Consider the following 23,866-nt stretch of genomic DNA (forward strand, 5'->3'; position numbering starts at 1 on the left):
CTTAGGGGCACCCAGATGGCTCGGTTGATTTTGTGTCCAACTTTTGGTTTTGTCTCAGGAGGATCTCAAAGTCATAAGACGGAGCCCCACATTAGGCTCCATGCTCAGGGTGGAGTTTGCTTGGGTTCCTCTCTCTCCCCCTGTCCCTCCCCTCTCCCATGACCCTCTCTCTCCCTTTAAAATAAATACATCTTTTAACTTTTACAAAATAAAATAAAATAAAATCTCATCTTAGGAGTGCCTGGCTGGCTCAGTCAGTAGAGCATGTGTCCTGAAACGTCAAGCCCCACGTTGGGTGGAGAGATTACACTTAACAATGAAAGCTTTAAAACCTAAATACATAAAATTTCTCATCTTGCTCATACTGGGCAACTTGAAGTCTCTTTAAGATTGAAAAGATCCTGAGTAGACTATGTCTGCTACATAACCCGTGTTCAGGTTCTATTTGAGAAATAAATGGACTGAAGAATAAATACATTTGGAGAGTTCGATAGTTTTTAAAGATTTATCTATTTCTTTGAGAAAGAGAGAATACATGAGTGCAGTAAAGGGCACAGGGAGAGGGAGACATGTATCATCAAGTGCAAGCTCACAAGGGGAGAACAATTCATATTCCCTAGATGAAATGAAAATCCGTTTCTGCATGCCTCATAATCCTCCCAGTTGGCCCAGCCTTACGTTTACATTTCCTTTATTCTTATTTTTTGCTGTTATTCCCCAATTGAATCTTTAATCAATCCAAGATTTAGTTTGCAGTGTGGTGCAACATTTAAGTTTTCATTTGTTTGTTTTTTGTTTTTTTGTTTTGTTTTTCTGAGAGAGAGGGAGGGACAGAGGGTGAGAGAGAGAGAGAGAGAGATGGAGGAACAGGAGCTAAAATCAACAAACACAAAAAATAAAAATAAACAGAGGCTTAACCAACTGAGCCACACGGGCGCCCACGCCCCAACATTTAAGAACTGTTTAAAAAAACAGCTATTTGCTTCTTCTAAATAACCCATCTTTTCTCACCTAGCTTAAAATGCCACTTTATCATAAATTCTGTTATGTTTTTATTTTTCTGGGTTTTACAATGGATTCAATTGACCAGTTGCCTTGTATCAATCAGTACTCTAGTATTTTAACTGCTTTATACATATGCTTTAGTATCCAATGCAGGTCCATAGTTCCCCTTCTTAATCTTCTCTTTCAGTATTCTCTTGGCAATATTTACGTCTGTTACTGGAGATGAATTTTTAATCACTATGCTAAATTTGAAGAATTCATGGAGAGAATTTGTAATTAGGTGAAGACAATTAATGTTAACAGAATCAATCTCCCTGAATCAGTGTATTTAGATGCACGTTATGTCTTTGCTTTTACGTCTTATTTGACATCCCTCCTTAGCTTCCAGGAGGTTTTTTTTACCATATGTAAATCCTGCATACACTTCGTGATGTATTTATATCCTGGCTTTTTCTTTTTTCTAATGAAATGATATATTTTCCCATTGTAACGTCTAAGTGGTCACTCTTTTGATATCTGTGTATTTATTTGGTAATGAGAGTAAAGTACCTTATAAACTACATGCTTGTTAACAAAAGTTGGGAGTTTCTCGAAGATACTCAGGGAAGGCACGAATTGGATGGGAAAGATTTCACCAGAAAGATCCACATCGAAGAATGGTATGATGTGGTTGAAAAACAAATCAAGTAAAATACAAACAGGATAGGCTGTTCATATTTATGTGTATGTGATACACACACACACACACACACACACACACACACAGAGGCTGTATACGAATGTCTACAGAAACTCCTTTTAATGTGGTGGTAATTGATCCATTAATTAATTACAACCGGACTACACGCGGTATTGTGGGTGAGGCAGATAGAAAAAAGCAGGAGCAAACCCACGACAACAGCTAATACAAAACTAGCTACCCCCAAACTCACCAGATTCCTATTACATTTGTTAATGATTTTAAGGACTAACCAAAGTAGGAGCTGCCCCTGACTGGCTTAGTTGATACAATATGCAACTCTTGGTCTTGGGGTTGTGAGTTTAAGCCTTCCATTGGGACTATAGCCTGCTTAGAAAAGGGAGGGGGTGGGGGCTTAGTCAGGCATCTGCCTTCAGCTCAGATCAGGATCTGAGGGTCCTGGGATCAAGCCCCATATCAGGCTACCTGGTCGGTGGGGAACCTGCCTCTCCCTCTCCCTTTGTTGCTCCTTATCCTGGTTTGTTCTCTCTCTGTCAAATAGATCAATAAAAAGTTTAAAAAAAAAAAAGAAAGAAAAGAAATTGACCAACAAAACCTAACAGAAGCCACTGTTGGCACAAGATGCACCAGCAAAATTGGGAAGTTTGGTGTGTTTTTACAGCAAGACAAATGCATAGATACAAGTGTAGGCACTTATTTCAGAGGCCATTTTGTGTGTGTGCCATTTTGTGTGTGTAGGTGGCATGATTTGACAGGAAGTAGTTTGGAATGAGCAACCTAGAAACTAAGGGGATCTGCATCTTCAGAAACTGCTGCTGGAATGAACTACAGAACTCTGGAGACCACTAGGGTCCCTTCTGAGAGGGTGGCTAGTTCCAGGGCAGATCATGTTCATTGGTGGAAGAGCAATGAACAAAAACAAAGGAACAACAACAAGAAACCATTTCTTGGCCCCATTCAGCTTAGCTAGACCAAATGGTATTGGTGCGTGTGAATGATTGCAACTATGAGCATCAAGCATTTGTCTCTTACAGGTGCCAGCTAGAAAATTATCTTTTGTCCCCTTAGAATTCCCCAGGGTGACTTATGAGACCAGTAGAGGCTCTCTGTAGTGACAATTGAATAGAAGACTGACATTTCCTAACGCAACCTGCGATGAGAGGCAACGGCATTACTAGGCTATAAGGAGACAGGAACTCCACACCAGGACTCCAGGTAAGTTGAAGAATATGGTTGACTGTAGTGTTTTTGTATAGATCAGAGATACTCAAAGCGTATATGGTAGTCCAACTCTGAGCTTCTTTGTTCCTTGGTCAAATGCTAGGTGGATCCCCCAAAGACTTTCTCACAATCACCTGAAACCTAAGATTTCCAATTCCCAGACTTCTGTCGAAAACAATTTCGGATCTAGAACACACATCCTCTAGAAAGTTCCTGATTAGAACTCCCATCCCCATCTGAGTCTCATGTATGTCCTGGTTCAACTTAGCTGCATACTCATTTGGTAGTTACACCAATGAAAATAACAAAGTGTTAGAGTAATGTATGTTTTTTTTTTATTTTTTTTTTATTTTTTTATTTTTTTAATTAATTCTTATTGGTGTTCAATTTACCAACATACAGAAAAACACCCAGTGTTCATCCCGTCAAGTGTCCACCTCAGTGCCCGTCACCCATTCCCCTCCAACACCCGCCCTCCTCCCCCTCCACCACCCCTAGTTCGTTTCCCCGAGTTAGGAGTCTTTATGTTCTGTCTCCCTTCCTGTTCTCATTCATTTGGGGAATATGAATAATAGTGAAAGGGAATATAAAGGAAGGGAGAGTAATGTATGTTTTATGACGAAAAACAACTGAGATATGAATGCTTTACCAAATCCCTTAGCTCAGGTTTTCCAATTCTACTTCAGGGCTGTCATGAATGTCTCCTCCTTTTAAGAGTTGCCAAGAAATTCACCACACACTTTCCATAGGGGCACCTGGCTGGCTCAGTCCATTAAAAGGCTTCGTTAAGGGAATCCCAGGTGGCTCAGTGGTTTAGTACCTGCCTTTGGCACAGGGCGAGATCCTGGAGTCCCGGGATCGAGTCCCACGTCAGGCTCCCTGCATGGAGCCTGCTTCTCTCTCTGCCTGTGTCTCTGCCTCTCTCTCTCTCCTCTGTGTCTTTCATGAATAAATAAATAAAATCTTATAAAAATAAGGCTTCTTTAGCTCAGGTCAGGACTCAGGGGCCTTGGGGTTGCCCTGCCTCCAGCTCTCTGCTCAGCAGGGAGTCTACTTCTCCCCCTTCCTCGGTCTCCACCCCCATTTGTGTTCTCTCACACTCAAATAAATAAAAATCTTTTAAAAACAACCAACAGCTTTTCATAACTGGTTATTCATTCCTTTGGATATCTCTTCCCTTGCAGTCCACTCTATCTCCTGAGGAAAACTGAAACTATGTCATAATTAAACCATGATGAGAATGTGAGGGCTCCAGTGTGCTGAGGATGATCTGGGCCATAGTCTACTAAAAATCCCTGACCTGGGAGAACCACCTCAAAGGGACCACAAAATTAAATCAGAAAACCTGTATTCTGGCATTGTGGGAGTCAGTGAGGGAACAACAAACATGACATTGCGGTGTTCACGGAGTAGAGGCGAGTTTAATGCCACATTTAGGGTGAGCACAAAGGGCCTACGGAGTCATGTAAAAATAAGGGTAGTGAGTCAGGGATGGATGCGATATCAAAGCTAAAACTTAAAGAACGAATAGGGATTAGCCAGTGAAGAGGGAGAGAAGCACATTCCAAAAAGAAGGGATAGTGTATCAGTGAGGGTCCAAACAGGAGACAAACCACTTAGTAATTTCAACAGAGAATGTTTAATATAAAAAATGATGAACTATAACAGTAGATCAACTATAAAGATGAGAAAAGAAATCCAAATACCCTAAGGTGCAAGATTACCCAAGAAAGATTGCCCAAATGGGTAAATCCCAAGGCTGGGATTCAGGTCTCTTTGAAGGAGATGTCGGAACTGCAGTCAGAGTTGCCCTGCCAAAGCTAGTCCGTGCTACTCAGCATGCAAACAGGAACTACCCTTCAGGAGTGCAGGGAGTCCTGTCTGATAAATGGATGTATAGAGAGGGTCAGGGAACAATGAGCCCACCGATCAGCAGAGCAGTGCAAGGCCTCCAGTGTATCATATGCACATGCAGAAGGATGCAACAAACCCCTTAGGGATACAGCAGAGTTAAGACTAAGGACTGGATGCAGAGAGTGAGTAGGGTGTCAAGAGCATTTGCTAGGGGCATGGTATCCATTTTAGGAAGGTCACTGGCTGGGGCCGGGACTGCATGCTCTGGAGTGCACAGCTGGGAAGAGTATTTCTGATGCTGGTGAAGGGGGCGCGGCAAGGGAGGAGGAGAAAGGAAGGAGATAGGAAGAAGAGAAGAAGAAGGAAAGGAGGAGGAGAAGGAGGAGGAGAACACAAAGACGACGAAGATGAAGATGAAGATGAAAGAAGACGAAGAAGAAGAAGGGAAGCAAACCGGAACGTGGGCCAGGGCCAGTGCTCAATCTCCAGGCTAACAGGAACAACCCTCTGGGACACCAATGAGTTGAGGTTGGTAATCGGATGCACAGAGGAATTCAGACATACAGGACTCAAACTTCTCTGCCATCCATCGTGCTGCAATCACACCTTCTTTAGCAACTTTGGACCCCCCCCCAAGTTAACTCTTCTGTGGTACTGTCTTCAGACTTCTCTGTCCCACCTTCTCATTATTATCTCATCATCATTTAGTAATTCTTTGTATTTACTTCCACTGTTTAAAATACTATGTCATATCTGTCTTCTGATTGGACCCAGACTAATACAGAGGCCGGGGAGTGGCACTCTTTGGATTTGTCTTCTAGAGGATCTACCACAGAGAGCACAGTTGAACTGCAGCTCAAAATGTAGACAGCTGCTACATTTTCATATCCACCATAGCACTCACACTAAGGCCTCGTGTCTCTGGTAGGCTGTGTCCAGCCAATGACTTAGCACAGAAGGAATACTAAAACCAAGTCATTTCTGTCTCCCATAGGACCCCTCTACAGGCAAGCTTTTGATGGGGACTCAAGATCAGAAAACCCCAGGGGCCTGTCCTCTGATTCTCCAATGGGGCTTGCCCTAAGATCCACTGCACAGCTTTTCCCCACCACTGACACCATGAATAGCATAGGGTCTACTGGATCCTGTGACCAAAGCAGTGAGGACTCCTAAGCACAGCCTGCACCTGCTGCACAATTCATCTGCTCTGAGACCACTGAAGTCTTGCATTCTTTAGTTTCACCAAGGCGTATGGATGAAAGGAGTACTCAATGTAGGACAAGGTTTACCAACCTTGTACCATGGACATGGTGGACTGTTGTGGAGGCCTCTCTTGGGTATATTTACCAGCACTCCTGACATCGACCCACTAGATGCCAGCAACGTCCTCAGTTGTGAGGATCGGAAATGTCTCCGGACGAATCTATTGTTAGCAGTGTCTGTAGCTAATAATACTGCATTGTATACTTAAACTTTGCTAAGAGGGTAGAGCTTACATTAAGTGTTCTTACCGATTAATTAATTAATTAATTAATTAATAAGAGCAGGAAGAAACTTTGGGAGGTGATGGGTAGGACTATGGCTTTAAGGCACTGATGATTTCACAGAGGTCTATACTTATCCACAAACTCACTGAATTCGATACATTAAGTACGTACAGCTTTTGACATGTCAAAAAACATGTCTCCAGACGCTGCCAAATGCTCCCTGAGGAGCAGAATTCTTCTCCCACCACCCCACCCCCAACGCATTGAGAATTAGTGGTATAAAATATGCTACCTCCAGAACCGAAAGACGTCTCCCAGTTTCTGTCTTTGTGAAAAGGTATTCAAAATGTGGCAATTTTTCTTTCACTCCTGTGGGAATTTCCTGGCATGCCCAATAGATGCCTCAAAACTTCACGGATATGTCAATTCATGCCGTCTTACCAAGGGCCCAAAGTGTCATAGCCTCTTACTGCTCCTCATGTCAAATTAACATGGTGTCAATATGATAGGCCAATGAGATATTCTCGGGATGTTCAAATGGTCTAGCTCCATGAGTTAATAAAACGCTGAGGCAAATGAAATGAATGGACACTTTGCCTATACTCTATGAATATGAACTATTTCTGATTCACTAGCGGAATAGAAAAGAATGCATTTGCCAAATCAGTGGTGACATACCATGTACCTGACGTCTTATCAATCTGTTCTGGAAGCAATAAGAGGCGCACAATAACTATGACTGGAACTACTCTTTGTTTAAGTTGACAGTAACTACAGATATTTGCCACAATCTCTCCAGTCTCTGAATGGGCCAGACTAGTGAATCAAGCAGAAATGTGATAGAGCTCACCAGCCTTTCATCCTTTAGCACTATCCCACTGCATCTCTGCTAGGATGCAGGGTTGTTTTTGGTTTACCCTACCAAATGAAGGCTTGGAGACAGTTTCAGAGGTTTCTGCTTGGACTCTCTAAATTTTTTTTGATCAATTATATTTCCTTATTCAGGAGAGACACAGAAAGAAAGGCAGAGACATAGGGAGAGGGAGAAGCATGCTCCCTGCTGGGAGCCCTATGTGGGGCTCAATACCCGGACTCTGGCATCATGCTCTGAGCTAAAAAAACTCACAATTTTAACAAGAAACACTTTTAGCTACTGTAAAATCATACAGTAAAAAACTATTGCAAATGACATCAATCTATATTACAAAGGATTCTGAATTATACTATATAAAGTTCTTCACCTTATCCTGTCAGAGTAATTGTTTTCTAGCTAACCGATCACATGCTGACATTTTTCACTATACTTATAAATACTCTTCTTATTAAGTTAAACTTTCTGCCTTGAGAAATTGTTACCATTCTTGACCAAATACTAAGATTCACAAAAAAAAAAAAAACAAAAAAACAAAAAACAAAAAACTTTACCTTTTAGCGGGGTCAACTGCATTTATATTTGCTTTTTCTACTAAAAATTCCACAATTTTCTCTTTTTTTTCATTTACAGCAACTAAAAGTGGTGTGAGGCCATCCTGTAGGAGTGCAAACAAAATTTATATTTTACAAAATTACATATTTGGATAATGAATCATAAAAATTCTGAACGATCCTGTAACTTAAACATGTAACATAGAATGTAAATAAAATTAGCCCCTTCGTTCTCAACCCTCCATGGTTTCACCACCTGCTCCTTCTTTTTAAAATACGGCTTTCTCGGGGAGCCTGGGTGGCTCAGTTGGTCAAGCATCTGCTTTCAGCTCATGAGCTCAGGTCATGATCCCAGGGTCTCAGGATGGAGTCCCACCTTGGGCTCCCTCTGCAGCAAAGAGCCAGCTTCTCCCTCTCCCTCTGCCCCTCCCCTCCACTTGTGCTCTCTCTCCTGCTTGCTCGCTCTCTGTCTCTCTCAAAAACATAAACTCTTTTTAAAAAGTAAAATAAAAATAATAAAATAGACCTCCTCTGCCTCTTCAACAGATTACCTGCAGTCATTCCACAAACTCGCTTCAATCATTGCCTGGCTCCAAGAATCTTTGCTTCTCTCACAATATATATCATGGTTATTTTATTCCACACCATCTAAACCAAAAGCTTCTAGAGGGGAGGGGTTATTTTTTATCTCTGTGTCTCCACTCTCTAAAACACAGTAGTAAATATTTAAAGTATTGTTATTGATTTTAATGGAGATCTCCGGAGTAGTGTTTCTTCAATTATATTCCAAAGAACACATGATTTGCAAGAGATACTGTGCCCCAAAAGAAAGATTCAATGATCATCTAAGTTTGTGAAATATTACAAAACTGCACTATACAACTAGCACAAATGAATTCCATTTACATTTGCTTATCCCCATTTGACAATTCCTTCTTTTGTAGCAAACATTAATACTTGAGAAATAAGAGTTCCCAGGGATATAGTTTTAAGAACTTTCCAATTAAGGTAAGGGTTTTCTCCAGGTTGTACAAACTTGCTGGATTCTCATCTCTCAATGGTATGGGGATCCCAGATGTCAACATAAAACACTCCAGCTCCAAATGAGTCACTAAGGAGATGGACTCTGAATGAAAAGAGATAGGTTTCAGGGCAGCTGGGTTGCGTAGCCAGTTGAGTGACTCTTGGTTTTGTCTCAGGTGTGATCTCAGGGTCGTGGGATCCAGCCCCACGTTGGATTCGGGGCTCCCCTGGCACTCAGCACCAAGACTGTTTAAGACACTCTCTCTCCCTCTCCGCCTCCCCCACCCCCACAAGCCTGTGCATGTGTGTGCTGTCTCTCTAAAATACTTAAATAAATCTTTTAAAAATTAAAAACAAAAGTAAAAAAATAAAAATAAAAGAAACAAGCTTCAAATGAATTTGGACCACTTAATACTAAATAATCTTTGGTAAAGGTGGGCACACAATGAGATGAGCACTCGGTGTTATTCTTTATGTGGGCAAAATGAACTCCAATAAAAAATTTGGGGTTTTTTTTGTTTAAAATAAAAAATAAAAACAATAAAATATTAAAAATAAATAACTAAATAAATAATCCTTGGACTTTCTCCTACTATACCACATTAAAGTTTTATCTTAACTGTTAGAAGGCTCAGTATGAGATTTTTTCATTTTTACCCTTTTATTCAAATTCATTTCCATATAGCGTACTATTAGTTTCAGAGGTAGAAGTCAGTGGTTCCTCAGTCTTATGTAACACCCAAGACTCATTCCATCACGTGCCCTCCTTAATGTCCATCACCCAGTTATCCCATCCTCCCACTCCACCCCTCCAGTGACCTTCAGTTTGGCTCCTATGATTAAGAATCTCATATGGTTTGTCTCCCTCAGTCTCTCTGGTTTAACTTTTTCTCTTCTTTCCCTTCTCCTCTCTCTTGTTTCTTAAGATCCACATATAAATGAGATCATATGATAATTGTCTTTCTCTGACTGAGTTAGGGTATTATGCTAAGTAAAATAAGTCAATGAGATTTTATTCTCAACTATACTCATTCTGAGAACCTAATGCACATCTACTTCTAAAAAAACCTGTTTGTATTCTAGTTTCTATTATCATTGCTATTTATGATTATTTTATAATTTAGACTAAGTGTAAATCAGAAAAAAAAATGACATGACTTACCAATAAAAATTCTAATACTAGATGAGCACTGGGTGTTTAAATGTTGGGAAACTGAGTTTAAGAAAAAACTATTATTCAAAAATTCTAATACTGCTTTATACGGATTATTTTTACTATAATAAAACCTACCATAAAAATTGCGTATTTAGGGAATAATACCAAGGAGAAAGAGAACACTGTCTGAAATATGCATAATCTATCCAAGGAGAACCAGGATTAACCTCATATGGCTTGCAGATATTCCAAAAGGAACGTGATTACTGTACATTTAAAGAAAAAATGGTTTTCAAAAAAAATCTTTTAAATTTTAACTTGGAAAATTCATCCTGAGGCAGAGGGTGACTCAGTGGTTGAGCATGGTGATCCCAGGGTCCTGGGATCGAGCCCACATCAGCATCCCCATAGAGAGCCTGCTTCCCCCTGTGCCTAGCTCTCTGCCTCTCTCTGTGTGTCTCTCTTCAATTACTGAATAAAGTAATGAAAAAAATAAGGAGACGAAGAAACAGAAAATTCAATCCCAATCCTAAGAAATTAACATAAAATACAAAATATATATTATAAATTAATATGGAGTGTCTTGAAAATCTTGAAATCTTTGTCAACATATACCATAAAACAGGAATGGTAAACTCAATGCTTATGGAGGCAAAGCAGGTGACACGAGTCAGTGAAGAACCTAGTCGGGGACACGAGCAAACTGGAGACACACGCCTCATATAAAGGGACAGCCTCTGCACAGCATACCAAACAGCAGCATGGGCTGAAGGTACCAGAAGTGATCTATAAGAAAAGCTCAAAATCCAGAGTTCTACATGCGTGTCATAATTTTAAATGTTAGCTCAACTGACAGTGGAAACTAAATACATCCGGGGGCCACATCTAGTCTATAGCCTACTTGTGTTTTTCTATTTGCTGTGACTGTTTCCAATGGCTGTGCGTAAAACAAATACTTGGACATCAAACCTTTCCTAAAGCATCAGGATCATGTTTTCCCAACAAATTAGGCCCCACCTTCTAAGGAAAATTGCTGTGAAGACTCATTAACACCTACTGTCAGAATTTTCCAATGCTTGTTTCAACTACAATCTATTTGTATTTACTTCCCTCAGATTGCTAGCCGAACAGACAGGAGTTCAGAGGAATGCTGAAGCAAAGTTATTAAAACAATTACCATCTGTATTGTCACTAACTACATGCTGAATGTTTAACACAGTAGTGACTATGCCAGGGCCCTATGAATTTGAAAGACATCCTAAGATAGTCTATCGCACAGCTTCAACTAAAAAGGAAGGTTCACGGATTTCTACTGCTGCAATTGGGAAAACCCTGCTTCTAATAACAGAATGGTAGCAAAACATGTAAAATCTTTAAACGGTCAGACTCTACTTATTAAAAGACTACTCATAAAGACTTCCCATCTGGGTGCCGGTGAATGACTGATAGTTGGAAGAAAAGGTAATTATTTTTCAAGCCAACAGAGATGACCAATAATTTTCATCTGTAATTCTCAAAGAGATACAGACAGATGAAACGCTAATGTTGGAGAGAGTGGAAGGAAGTAGCCAGTAGCAAACATCAGTTGTTTTTTATTTTACATCTCCAAATTTGTATATGTATACCTACCCATTCAGTAGTTCTTAGCCAAGAGTTGTATCAGAATCTCAAAAAACTACTTCCAAATTTCTGCGTACACACGTTATTGGATTCACTCCATCGAAATCTTCACGGGACAGTTTTGGCTTGTAAATTCTTTTAAAGCTCCCTAGCTGACTGTGATTCACCAGCACAAGTCTAGCTGAGAACTAGCACAGTACACAACCATGTCAGTCCCCTCTTTCACCTACGTAGCCAATTCTCCCTATCACTTAAGGATTCAGACAAAAACAGAAATGAGTCACTTATCAAACCTTCATTCAATTTCCATGGCTAGAGGTAGAACAAGGAGTAGTAAACTCAAAATGCAACTTGATTCCATTATTTACACTCTCCTTACTTCCTTCCCATCAAGACATTCTAGATTTGCAAGCAGAGTTTAGACTCTTACCTAAGTGGCTATAGCTGCAAAATACTATACTGTGTTCTTTCCTCTTCTTCTCCAGTTTTTGGTTTTTTAAGATTTCTATTTATTTAATCATGAGAGACCGAGAGAGAGAGAGAGAGAGAGAGAGAGAGAGAGAGAGGCAGAGACACAGGCAGAGGGAGAAGCAGGCTCCTGCATTCAAGGAGTGCCATGTGGGACTCGATTCGGGAGACCACGGGATCATGCCCTGAGCCGAAGGCAATTAGCTTAGACAATTATTTCAAAATATTTTCATCCAGGAAATGCTTGAGCTTCCAAATACGAAAAATCGACCCTATCTATGGCACACAACAGAGTTTCTGCAAGGGCAGCGACTGAAGGTAATGCACGTCAAAGAAAGCACAGGGAGCCTGGCAAGTGTGGTCAGCACCAGCTCCCCATGGACACCTACCACCCCACTGAGGAACTACATAGGCTGAGCAGGAGCTACTCTCCGGAATGGGAGGCCTCAACGTGGTACGTGGCTGGCAGAGTGGCTACCAGGGCAAGTAGATGCCCCCTGTAGGATGTCATGACCTGATCCCCCTGCTCTCATCTTCTGAACCTTAGGGCCTAGAGCGCCCAAGGCCTATTACAACCTGCTGCTTTCTCCTCCCATTTACATTCACCCAAGCTACTCCTCTGGGTCATGGTCTCCTACTCATCCCCAGAAGCATCCAATTCCTAAGCCCCTGCACAGCTTTCAGCCTCCACCATCACCACACTCCCCTCTAGGCCTTCAATCCTTTGTGGGCTCTGAGGGCACCATCTACACCCAGGCACCAATGGGAAGATTTTCTTTCTGGGGTGGAAGGGTGGCTAGCAGTCAAAATGCTGCCTTTCTTCAGGCATTACTTTTTTCTTTCCCTCCCCCTGCCTCGGTTTTGCAGTTCTTTCCAGGATGACAGGACCTGCTGTATAAAATTCAGTGCCGATGTCTTCATATATATATGTACCTATGTACATATAAGTGTACATGTACAAGAAAAAACATTTGCAGCTATTTTTATTTATTTACTTATTTACTTATTTACTTATTTATTTATTTTGTAAATTACATTGTTAAAAAAGTTGACCTGTACCTTGTTTTTGATCTCCATATTTCCTTTCCTTAAAAGTACTTTCTGTGCTATTGTGACATTCTCCCCTAATGCCGCATAATGGAGAGCAGTGTTGCCCTTGTTGTCTTTTAGGTCAGGATTAGCACCGTGTTTCAGCAGAATATCTACACATGCCTCTTCTTGGGATTGTACAGCCTGTGAGCATTACAACAAGAAACAGAATGTAAATTCTGGGAACTTAAAGGAAACATGCCACAAGTTTCACCAATGAGTTATGTTTAAATGCAACAAATGTTCATTCCAAGGACTTCAGTCCAATCCATCTCAGGCAGACATAGCTGTGACCACCCACCTTCAGTAGAGCGGTCGTGTTTTCACTATCACGGAGGTTTAGCTGGCATTTCCGATCTACCAGGAGCTTCACCATATCTTCATGGCCATTGGCACAGGCCAAGTGCAGAGCACTCCTGTGAGCATGAAAGGACTTGTCAGGAAATTACAGTATACCTTTTCAAAACATTCAAATTAATTCATAGAATTGAAAATGTTAAATACTATGTTATTCTCATGACTCCAAAACAAAGAATTAGTTTACTTTGGAAGAAAGTACAATATTTATTAGTGATTCTTCACCGCTCTATTAAAAGAGCAGCCTATCTGTTTAGGAAGAGCATGACCTCAGGAAGCAGCTCAACCTGGGTTTGATTCCCACTTTAACTCTGTCACTTCACAGTGACCACTTAGCCTTATCAGAATTTCCTCATCCACAAAATGGGCATAAAAATAGTTATCTCAGGTCACCTGTCTGGCTCACTCTGAAGAGCATGTCACTTGATCTCGGGAGCCAGGGGTTCGAGACCCCTGTTGGTTATAGAGGTTACGAAACAATAGTAATAATAAATAAAATAAAAAGTAGTTATCTCACAAGACCTCTTGTCGTGATCCTTAAATGAGGATCCATGCAAAGCGTTTAGAATACTAGTTCCTAGCACAAATATTATTATAGCTATTACTACAACTTACAAAGACCCACTACAATTAGGTAAAATGATCCAATTATGCCTACTTTGCAGCTACATTTAAGGATGAGCACGAATACTCTATTTCAATGATTCCAAGATGCTCATTTTGTCACCTTTTAATATCTCTGACATCGGAATCCAATTTCCAATTCAAAATGTCTTAAAACTATAACTGGCATGATTTTTAAAAATTTCCTCTTGGTACATAAATAGTGGGGCATCATACAATCTACGGTGTGCCTTAAGTGAAATAATGACATACACAACAGGTCTGCTGCACTTCTAGTCCCATGCCTGGAATTACATTGTTCAAGAACTAAAATAATTTTCAGTAGTTGAAAGCACATTACGGGTAAAAGAGATTAAAATAACAAAAGAATATTTTTAAGTAATTCTTAGTTTGGTTTTCAAGGAAGTTTGAGCAAAGGAAGCTCGGATTTCAAATAAACGGGCACAGCTCATTTTAGTTATTTGGAGGGGGGATGTGCGGAAACTCATTTTATTAAGCATTTCAATTAATAGAAAAATGTTTAGAATCATAGAAATCAAGTATTTCCAATTACCAATATTAGTATTTAATATTATTGAAATGTCAAAAGGGCAGGTAAAGGTAATCTTTCACAATTTCTGAACTTCAGAAATGTTTTCCTTTGACAGGAAGTTCCAAGGAAAAGCTTCAGGTGAGATTAAGTCCTAATACTTCCATTTAAAATTTCTCACCTTAGGGGCACCCGGGTGGCTCAGTTGATTGAGTGTCCAACTTTTGGTTTTGGCTCAGGAGGATCTCAAAGTCGTAAGACGGAGCCCCACATTAGGCTCCATGCTCAGGGTGGAGTTTGCTTGGGTTCCTCTCTCTCCCCCTGTCCCTCCCCTCTCCCATGACCCTCTCTCTCCCTTTAAAATAAATACATCTTTTAACTTTTACAAAATAAAATAAAATAAAATCTCATCTTAGGAGTGCCTGGCTGACTCAGTCAGTAGAGCATGTGTCCTGAAACGTCAAGCCCCACGTTGGGTGGAGAGATTACACTTTACAATGAAAGCTTTAAAACCTAAATACATAAAATTTCTCATCTTGCTCATACTGGGCAACATGAAGTCTTTTTAAGATTGAAAAGATCCTGAGTAGACTATGTCTGCTACATAACCCGTGTTCAGGATCTGTTTGAGAAATAAATGGACTGAAGAATAAATACATTTGGAGAGTTCGATAGTTTTTAAAGATTTATCTATTTCTTTGAGAAAGAGAGAATACATGAGTGCGGTGAAGGGCACAGGGAGAGGGAGACATGTATCATCAAGTGCAAGCTCACAAGGGGAGAACAATTCATATTCCCTAGATGAAATGAAAACCCGTTTCTGCATGCCTCATAATCCTCCCAGTTGGCCCAGCCTTACATTTACATTTCCTTTATTCTTATTTTTTGCTGTTATTCCCCAATTGAATCTTTAATCAATCCAAGATTTAGTTTGCAGTGTGGTGCAACAATTAAGTTTTGTTTTGTTTGTTTTTTGTTTTTTTTGTTTTGTTTTTCTGAGAGAGAGGGAGGGACAGAGAGTGAGAGAGAGAGAGAGAGAGATGGAGGAACAGGAGCTAAAATCAACAAACACAAAAAATAAAAATAAACAGAGGCTTAACCAACTGAGCCACACGGGCGCCCACGCCCCAACATTTAAGAACTGTTTAAAAAAACAGCTATTTGCTTCTTCTAAATAACCCATCTTTTCTCACCTAGCTTAAAATGCCACTTTATCATAAATTCTGTTATGTTTTTATTTTTCTGGGTTTTACAATGGATTCAATTGACCAGTTGCCTTGTATCAATCAGTACTCTAGTATTTTAACTGCTTTATACATATGCTTTAGTATCCAATGCAGGTCCATAGTTCCCCTTCTTAATCTTCTCTTTCAGTATTCTCTTGGCAATATTTACGTCTGTTACTGGAGATGAATTTTTAATCACTATGCTAAATTTGAAGAATTCATGGAGAGAATTTGTAATTAGGTGAAGACAATTAATGTTAACAGAATCAATCTCCCTGAATCAGTGTATTTAGATGCACGTTATGTCTTTGCTTTTACGTCTTATTTGACATCCCTCCTTAGCTTCCAGGAGGTTTTTTTTACCATATGTAAATCCTGCATACACTTCGTGATGTATTTATATCCTGGCTTTTTCTTTTTTCTAATGAAATGATATATTTTCCCATTGTAACGTCTAAGTGGGCACTCTTTTGATATCTGTGTATTTATTTGGTAATGAGAGTAAAGTACCTTATAAACTACATGCTTGTTAACAAAAGTTGGGAGTTTCTCGAAGATACTCAGGGAAGGCACGAATTGGATGGGAAAGATTTCACCAGAAAGATCCACATCGAAGAATGGTATGATGTGGTTGAAAAACAAATCAAGTAAAATACAAACAGGATAGGCTGTTCATATTTATGTGTATGTGATACACACACACACACACACACACACACACACACACACACACACACAGAGGCTGTATACGAATGTCTACAGAAACTCCTTTTAATGTGGTGGTAATTGATCCATTAATTAATTACAACCGGACTACACGCGGTATTGTGGGTGAGGCAGATAGAAAAAAGCAGGAGCAAACCCACGACAACAGCTAATACAAAACTAGCTACCCCCAAACTCACCAGATTCCTATTACATTTGTTAATGATTTTAAGGACTAACCAAAGTAGGAGCCGCCCCTGACTGGCTTAGTTGATACAATATGCAACTCTTGGTCTTGGGGTTGTGAGTTTAAGCCTTCCATTGGGACTATAGCCTGCTTAGAAAAGGGAGGGGGTGGGGGCTTAGTCAGGCATCTGCCTTCAGCTCAGATCAGGATCTGAGGGTCCTGGGATCAAGCCCCATATCAGGCTACCTGGTCGGTGGGGAACCTGCCTCTCCCTCTCCCTTTGTTGCTCCTTATCCTGGTTTGTTCTCTCTCTGTCAAATAGATCAATAAAAAGTTTAAAAAAAAAAAAGAAAGAAAAGAAATTGACCAACAAAACCTAACAGAAGCCACTGTTGGCACAAGATGCACCAGCAAAATTGGGAAGTTTGGTGTGTTTTTACAGCAAGACAAATGCATAGATACAAGTGTAGGCACTTATTTCAGAGGCCATTTTGTGTGTGTGCCATTTTGTGTGTGTAGGTGGCATGATTTGACAGGAAGTAGTTTGGAATGAGCAACCTAGAAACTAAGGGGGTCTGCATCCTCAGAAACTGCTGCTGGAATGAACTACAGAACTCTGGAGACCACTAGGGTCCCTTCTGAGAGGGTGGCTAGTTCCAGGGCAGATCATGTTCATTGGTGGAAGAGCAATGAACAAAAACAAAGGAACAACAACAAGAAACCATTTCTTGGCCCCATTCAGCTTAGCTAGACCAAATGGTATTGGTGCGTGTGAATGATTGCAACTATGAGCATCAAGCATTTGTCTCTTACAGGTGCCAGCTAGAAAATTATCTTTTGTCCCCTTAGAATTCCCCAGGGTGACTTATGAGACCAGTAGAGGCTCTCTGTAGTGACAATTGAATAGAAGACTGACATTTCCTAACGCAACCTGCGATGAGAGGCAACGGCATTACTAGGCTATAAGGAGACAGGAACTCCACACCAGGACTCCAGGTAAGTTGAAGAATATGGTTGACTGTAGTGTTTTTGTATAGATCAGAGATACTCAAAGCGTATATGGTAGTCCAACTCTGAGCTTCTTTGTTCCTTGGTCAAATGCTAGGTGGATCCCCCAAAGACTTTCTCACAATCACCTGAAACCTAAGATTTCCAATTCCCAGACTTCTGTCGAAAACAATTTCGGATCTAGAACACACATCCTCTAGAAAGTTCCTGATTAGAACTCCCATCCCCATCTGAGTCTCATGTATGTCCTGGTTCAACTTAGCTGCATACTCATTTGGTAGTTACACCAATGAAAATAACAAAGTGTTAGAGTAATGTATGTTTTATGATGAAAAACAACTGAGATATGAATGCTTTACCAAATCCCTTAGCTCAGGTTTTCCAATTCTACTTCAGGGCTGTCATGAATGTCTCCTCCTTTTAAGAGTTGCCAAGAAATTCACCACACACTTTCCATAGGGGCACCTGGCTGGCTCAGTCCATTAAAAGGCTTCGTTAAGGGAATCCCAGGTGGCTCAGCGGTTTAGTACCTGCCTTTGGCACAGGGCGAGATCCTGGAGTCCCGGGATCGAGTCCCACGTCAGGCTCCCTGCATGGAGCCTGCTTCTCTCTCTGCCTGTGTCTCTGCCTCTCTCTCTCTCCTCTGTGTCTTTCATGAATAAATAAATAAAATCTTATAAAAATAAGGCTTCTTTAGCTCAGGTCAGGACTCAGGGGCCTTGGGGTTGCCCTGCCTCCAGCTCTCTGCTCAGCAGGGAGTCTACTTCTCCCCCTTCCTCTGTCTCCACCCCCATTTGTGTTCTCTCACACTCAAATAAATAAAAATCTTTTAAAAACAACCAATAGCTTTTCATAACTGGTTATTCATTCCTTTGGATGTCTCTTCCCTTGCAGTCCACTCTATCTCCTGAGGAAAACTGAAACTATGTCATAATTAAACCATGATGAGAATATGAGGTCTCCAGTGAGCTGAGGATGATCTAGGCCATAGTCTACTAAAAATCCCTGACCTGGGAGAACCACCTCAAAGGGACCACAAAATTAAATCAGAAAACCTGTATTCTGGCATTGTGGGAGTCAGTGAGGGAACAACAAACATGACATTGCGGTGTTCACAGAGTAGAGGCGAGTTTAATGCCACATTTAGGGTGAGCACAAAGGGCCTACGGAGTCATGTAAAAATAAGGGTAGTGAGTCAGGGATGGATGCGATATCAAAGCTAAAACTTAAAGAACGAATAGGGATTAGCCAGTGAAGAGGGGGAGAAGCACATTCCAAAAAGAAGGGATAGTGTATCAGTGAGGGTCCAAACAGGAGACAAACCACTTAGTAATTTCAACAGAGAATGTTTAATATAAAAAATGATGAACTATAACAGTAGATCAACTATAAAGATGAGAAAAGAAATCCAAATACCCTAAGGTGCAAGATTACCCAAGAAAGATTGCCCAAATGGGTAAATCCCAAGGCTGGGATTCAGGTCTCTTTGAAGGAGATGTCGGAACTGCAGTCAGAGTTGCCCTGCCAAAGCTAGTCCGTGCTACTCAGCATGCAAACAGGAACTACCCTTCAGGAGTGCAGGGAGTCCTGTCTGATAAATGGATGTATAGAGAGAGTCAGGGAACAATGAGCCCACCGACCAGCAGAGCAGTGCAAGGCCTCCAGTGTATCATATGCACATGCAGAAGGATGCAACAAAACCCTTAGGGATACAGCAGAGTTAAGACTAAGGACTGGATGCAGAGAGTGAGTAGGGTGTCAAGAGCATTTGCTAGGGGCATGGTATCCATTTTAGGAAGGTCACTGGCTGGGGCTGGGACTGCATGCTCTGCAGTGCACAGCTGGGAAGAGTACTTCTGATGCTGGTGAAGGGGGCGCGGCAAGGGAGGAGGAGAAAGGAAGGAGATAGGAAGAAGAGAAGAAGAAGGAAAGGAGGAGGAGCAGGAGGAGGAGCACACAAAGACGATGAAGATGAAGATGAAGATGAAAGAAGACGAAGAAGAAGAAGGGAAGCAAACCGGAACGTGGGCCAGGGCCAGTGCTCAATCTCCAGGCTAACAGGAACAACCCTCTGGGACACCAATGAGTTGAGGTTGGTAATCGGATGCACAGAGGAAGTCAGACATACAGGACTCAAACTTCTCTGCCATCCATCGTGCTGCAATCACACCTTCTTTAGCAACTTTGGACCCCCCCCCCAAGTTAACTCTTCTGTGGTACTGTCTTCAGACTCCTCTGTCCCACCTTTTCATTACTATCTCATCATCATTTAGTAATTCTCTGTATTTACTTCCACTGTTTAAAATACTATGTCATATTTGTCTTCTGATTGGACCCAGACTAAGATAGAGGCCAGGGAGTTGCACTCTTTGGATTTGTCTTCTAGAGGATCTACTACAGAGAGCACAGTTGAACTGCAGCTCAAAATGTAGACAGCTGCTACAAGGTTTCCCAACCTTGTACCATGGACATGGTGGACTGTTGTGGAGGCCTCTCTTGGGTATGTTTACCAGCACTCCTGACATCGACCCACTAGATGCCAGCAACGTCCTCAGTTGTGAGGATCGGAAATGTCTCCGGACGAATCTATTGTTAGCAGTGTCTGTAGCTAATTATACTGCATTCTATACTTAAACTTTGCTAAGAGGGTAGAGCTTACGTTAAGTGTTCTTAACAATTAATTAATTAATTAATTAATAAGAGCAGGAAGAAACTTTGGGAGGTGATGGGTAGGACTATGGCTTTAAGGCACTGATGATTTCACAGAGGTCTATACTTATCCACAAACTCACTGAATTCAATACATTAAGTATGTACAGCTTTTGACATGTCAAAAAACATGTCTCCAGACGCTGCCAAATGCTCCCTGAGGAGCAGAATTCTTCTCCCACCACCCCACCCCCAACGCATTGAGAATTAGTGGTATAAAATATGCTACCTCCAGAACCGAAAGACGTCTCCCAGTTTCTGTCTTTGTGAAAAGGTATTCAAAATGTGGCAATTTTTCTTTCACTCCTGCGGGAATATCCTGGCATGCCCACTAGATGCCTCAAAACTTCACGGATATGTCAATTCATGCCGTCTTACCAAGGGCCCAAAGCGTCATAGCCTCTTACGCTCCTCATGTCAAATTAGCATGGTGTTAATATGATAGGCCAATGAGGTATTCTGGGGATGTTCAAATGGTCTAGCTCCATGAGTTAATAAAACGCTGAGGCAAATGAAATGAATGGACACTTTGCCTATACTCTATGAATATGAACTATTTCTGATTCACTAGCGGAATAGAAAAGAATCCATTTGCCAAATCAGTGGTGACATACCATGTACCTGACGTCTTATCAATCTGTTCTGGAAGCAATAAGAGGCGCACAATAACTATGACTGGAACTACTCTTTGTTTAAGTTGACAGTAACTACAGATATTTGCCACAATCTCTCCAGTCTCTGAATGGGCCAGACTAGTGAATCAAGCAGAAATGTGATAGAGCTCACCAGCCTTTCATCCTTTAGCACTATCCCACTGCATCTCTGCTAGGATGCAGGGTTGTTTTTGGTTTACCCTACCAAATGAAGGCTTGGAGACAGTTTCAGAGGTTTCTGCTTGGACTCTCTAAATTTTTTTTTTATCAATTATATTTCCTTATTCAGGAGAGACACAGAAAGGCAGAGACATAGGGAGAGGGAGAAGCAGGCTCCCTGCTGGGAGCCCCATGTGGGGCTCAATACCCGGACTCTGGCATCATGCTCTGAGCTAAAAAAGCTCACAATTTTAACAAGAAACCCTTTTAGCTACTGTAGAATCATACAGAAAAAAAAAACTATTGCAAATGACATCAATCTATATTACAAAGGATTCTGAATTATACTATACAATGTTCTTCACCTTATCCTGTCACAGTAATTTTTTTCTAGCTAACCAATCACATGCTGATATTTTTCACTATACTTATACTCTTCTTATTAAGTTAAACTTTCTGCCTTGAGAAATTGTTACCACTCTTGACCAAATACTAAGATTCACACACACACACACACAAAAACCTTTACCGTTTAGCGTGGTCAACTGCATTTACATTTGCTTCTCCTAGTAAAAATTTCGCCATTTTCTCTTTTTTTTCATTTACAGCAACTAAAAGTGGTGTGAGGCCATCCTGTAGGAGTGCAAACAAAATTTAAAATTTACAAAATTACATATTTGGATAATGAATCATAAAAATTCTGAACGATCCTGTAACTTAAACATGTAACATAGAAAGTAAATAAAATTAGCCTCTTCGTTCTCAACCCTCCATGGTTTCACCACCTCCTCCTTCTTTTTATAATACGGCTTTCTCAGGGATCCTGGGTGGCTCAGTTGGTCAAGCATCTGCTTTCAGCTCATGAGCTCAGGTCATGATCTCAGGGTCTCAGGATGGAGTCCCACCTTGGGCTCCCTCTACAGCAAAGAGTCAGCTTCTCCCTCTCCCTCTGCCCCTCCCCTCCACTCGTGCTCTCTCTCCTGCTTGCTCACTCTCTGTCTCTCTCAAAAACATAAACTCTTTTTAAAAAGTAAAATAAAAATAATAAAATAGACCTCCTCTTCCTCTTCAACAGATAACCTGCAGTCATTCCACAAACTCGCTTCAAACATTGCCTGGCTCCAAGAATCTTTGCTTCTTTCACAATATATATCATGGTATACTCCAGTTATTTTATTCCACACCATCTAAACCAAAAGCTTCTAGAGGGGAGGGGTTATTTTCTATCTCTGTATCTCTACTCTCTAAAACATACTAGTAAATTTTAAAGTATTGTTATTGATTTTAATGGATAAATAAAAAACTTTAATAAAAAAAAAAGGAAGGTAGGAAGGAAGAAGTATGGTGAGGCTGGGTGGCTCAGTGGGTTAAGCAAAACTTTCTGGTTTTGGTCATGATCCCACTCCTGACTTCAAGCCCCATGCATCAGGCTACCTGGCTCAGTGGGAAGGCCTCTTCTTCCCCTACGTCTGCCTTTCCTCCCTACTCATGTTTGCTCTCTCTCTTATAAATACAATCTTCAAAAATAAAAAGTGTTGCTATTTAAAGCAAAAGCTTAGACAATTATTTCGAAATATTTTCATCCAGGACATGCTTGAGCTTCCAAATATGAAAAATCGACCCTATCTATGGCATACAACAGTGTTTCTGCAAGGGCAGCAACTGAAGGTAATGCACGTCAAAGAAAACACAGGGAGACTGGCAAGTGTGGTCAGCACCAGCTCCCCATGGACACCTACCACCCCACTGAGGAACTACATAGGCTGAGCAGGAGCTACCCTCTGGAATGGGAGGCCTCAACGTGGTATGTGGCTGGCAGAGTGGCTACCAGCACAAGTAGATACCCCCTGTACGATGTCATGACTTGATCCCCCTGCTCTCATCTTCTGAACCTTAGGGCCTAGAGCGCCCAAGGCCTATTACAACCTGCTGCTTTCTCCTCCCATTTACATTCACCCAAGCTACTCCTCTGGGTCACGGTCTGCTACTCATCCCCAGAAGCATCCATTTCCTAAGCCCCTGCACAGCATTCAGCCTCCATCATCACCACACTCCCCTCTAGGCCATCAATCCTTTGTGGGCTCTGAGGGCACCATCTACTCCCAGGCACTAAGGGGAAGATTTTCTTACTAGGGTGGAAGGGTAGCTAGCAGACAGAATGTTTCCTTTCTATATGCATTACTTTTCTCTTTCCCTCCCTCTGCCTTGGTTTGGAGGTGTTTCCATGATGATAGGACCTGCTGTGTAATATTCAATATCGATGTCTTCATATATTTATGTGCTTATGTACAAATATATGTACATATACATATAAAAAATCCTTTTGCAGCTACATTTATTTATTTTTTTACTGACTTATTTATTTATGATGTCAAATACGTTGTAAAAACAAGTTGACCTGTACCTTGTTTTTAGCCTCTATATCTCCTTTATTGTAAAGCAGCTTCCGTGCTATTGAGATATTTCCCTCATAGGACGCATAATGGAGAGCGGTGTTGCCCTTGAAATCCTTAGTATTTACATCAGCACCATTTTTGAGAAGAATATCTACACATGCCTCTTCTTGGCATTGTACAGCCTGTCAGCATTACAACAAGAAACAGAATGTAAATTCTGGGAACTTAAACGAAACATGCCACAAGTTTCACCATGAGTTATGTT

The 23,866-nt window shown here is 41.0% G+C and overlaps 1 protein-coding gene across 1 annotated transcript in view; it reads right to left on the reverse strand.

Annotated features, from left to right (window-relative positions):
• The window catches only part of LOC140595961 (uncharacterized), a 145,733-nt gene that overhangs the window by 117,097 nt on the left and 4,770 nt on the right, over window positions 1-23,866 (reverse strand). The window contains exons 3-7 of the mRNA XM_072742460.1: window positions 23,610-23,783; window positions 21,735-21,838; window positions 13,350-13,464; window positions 13,019-13,192; window positions 7,693-7,796 (exon numbers count right to left, since the gene is read on the reverse strand). Coding sequence (XP_072598561.1) covers window positions 7,693-7,796; window positions 13,019-13,192; window positions 13,350-13,464; window positions 21,735-21,838; window positions 23,610-23,783 — 671 coding nt within the window. The remainder of the gene's footprint in view (window positions 1-7,692; window positions 7,797-13,018; window positions 13,193-13,349; window positions 13,465-21,734; window positions 21,839-23,609; window positions 23,784-23,866) is intronic.

Source organism: Vulpes vulpes, chromosome 2 (assembly GCF_048418805.1).
Source record: "Vulpes vulpes isolate BD-2025 chromosome 2, VulVul3, whole genome shotgun sequence".
In the NCBI taxonomy this organism is placed as follows: Eukaryota; Metazoa; Chordata; class Mammalia; order Carnivora; family Canidae; genus Vulpes; species Vulpes vulpes.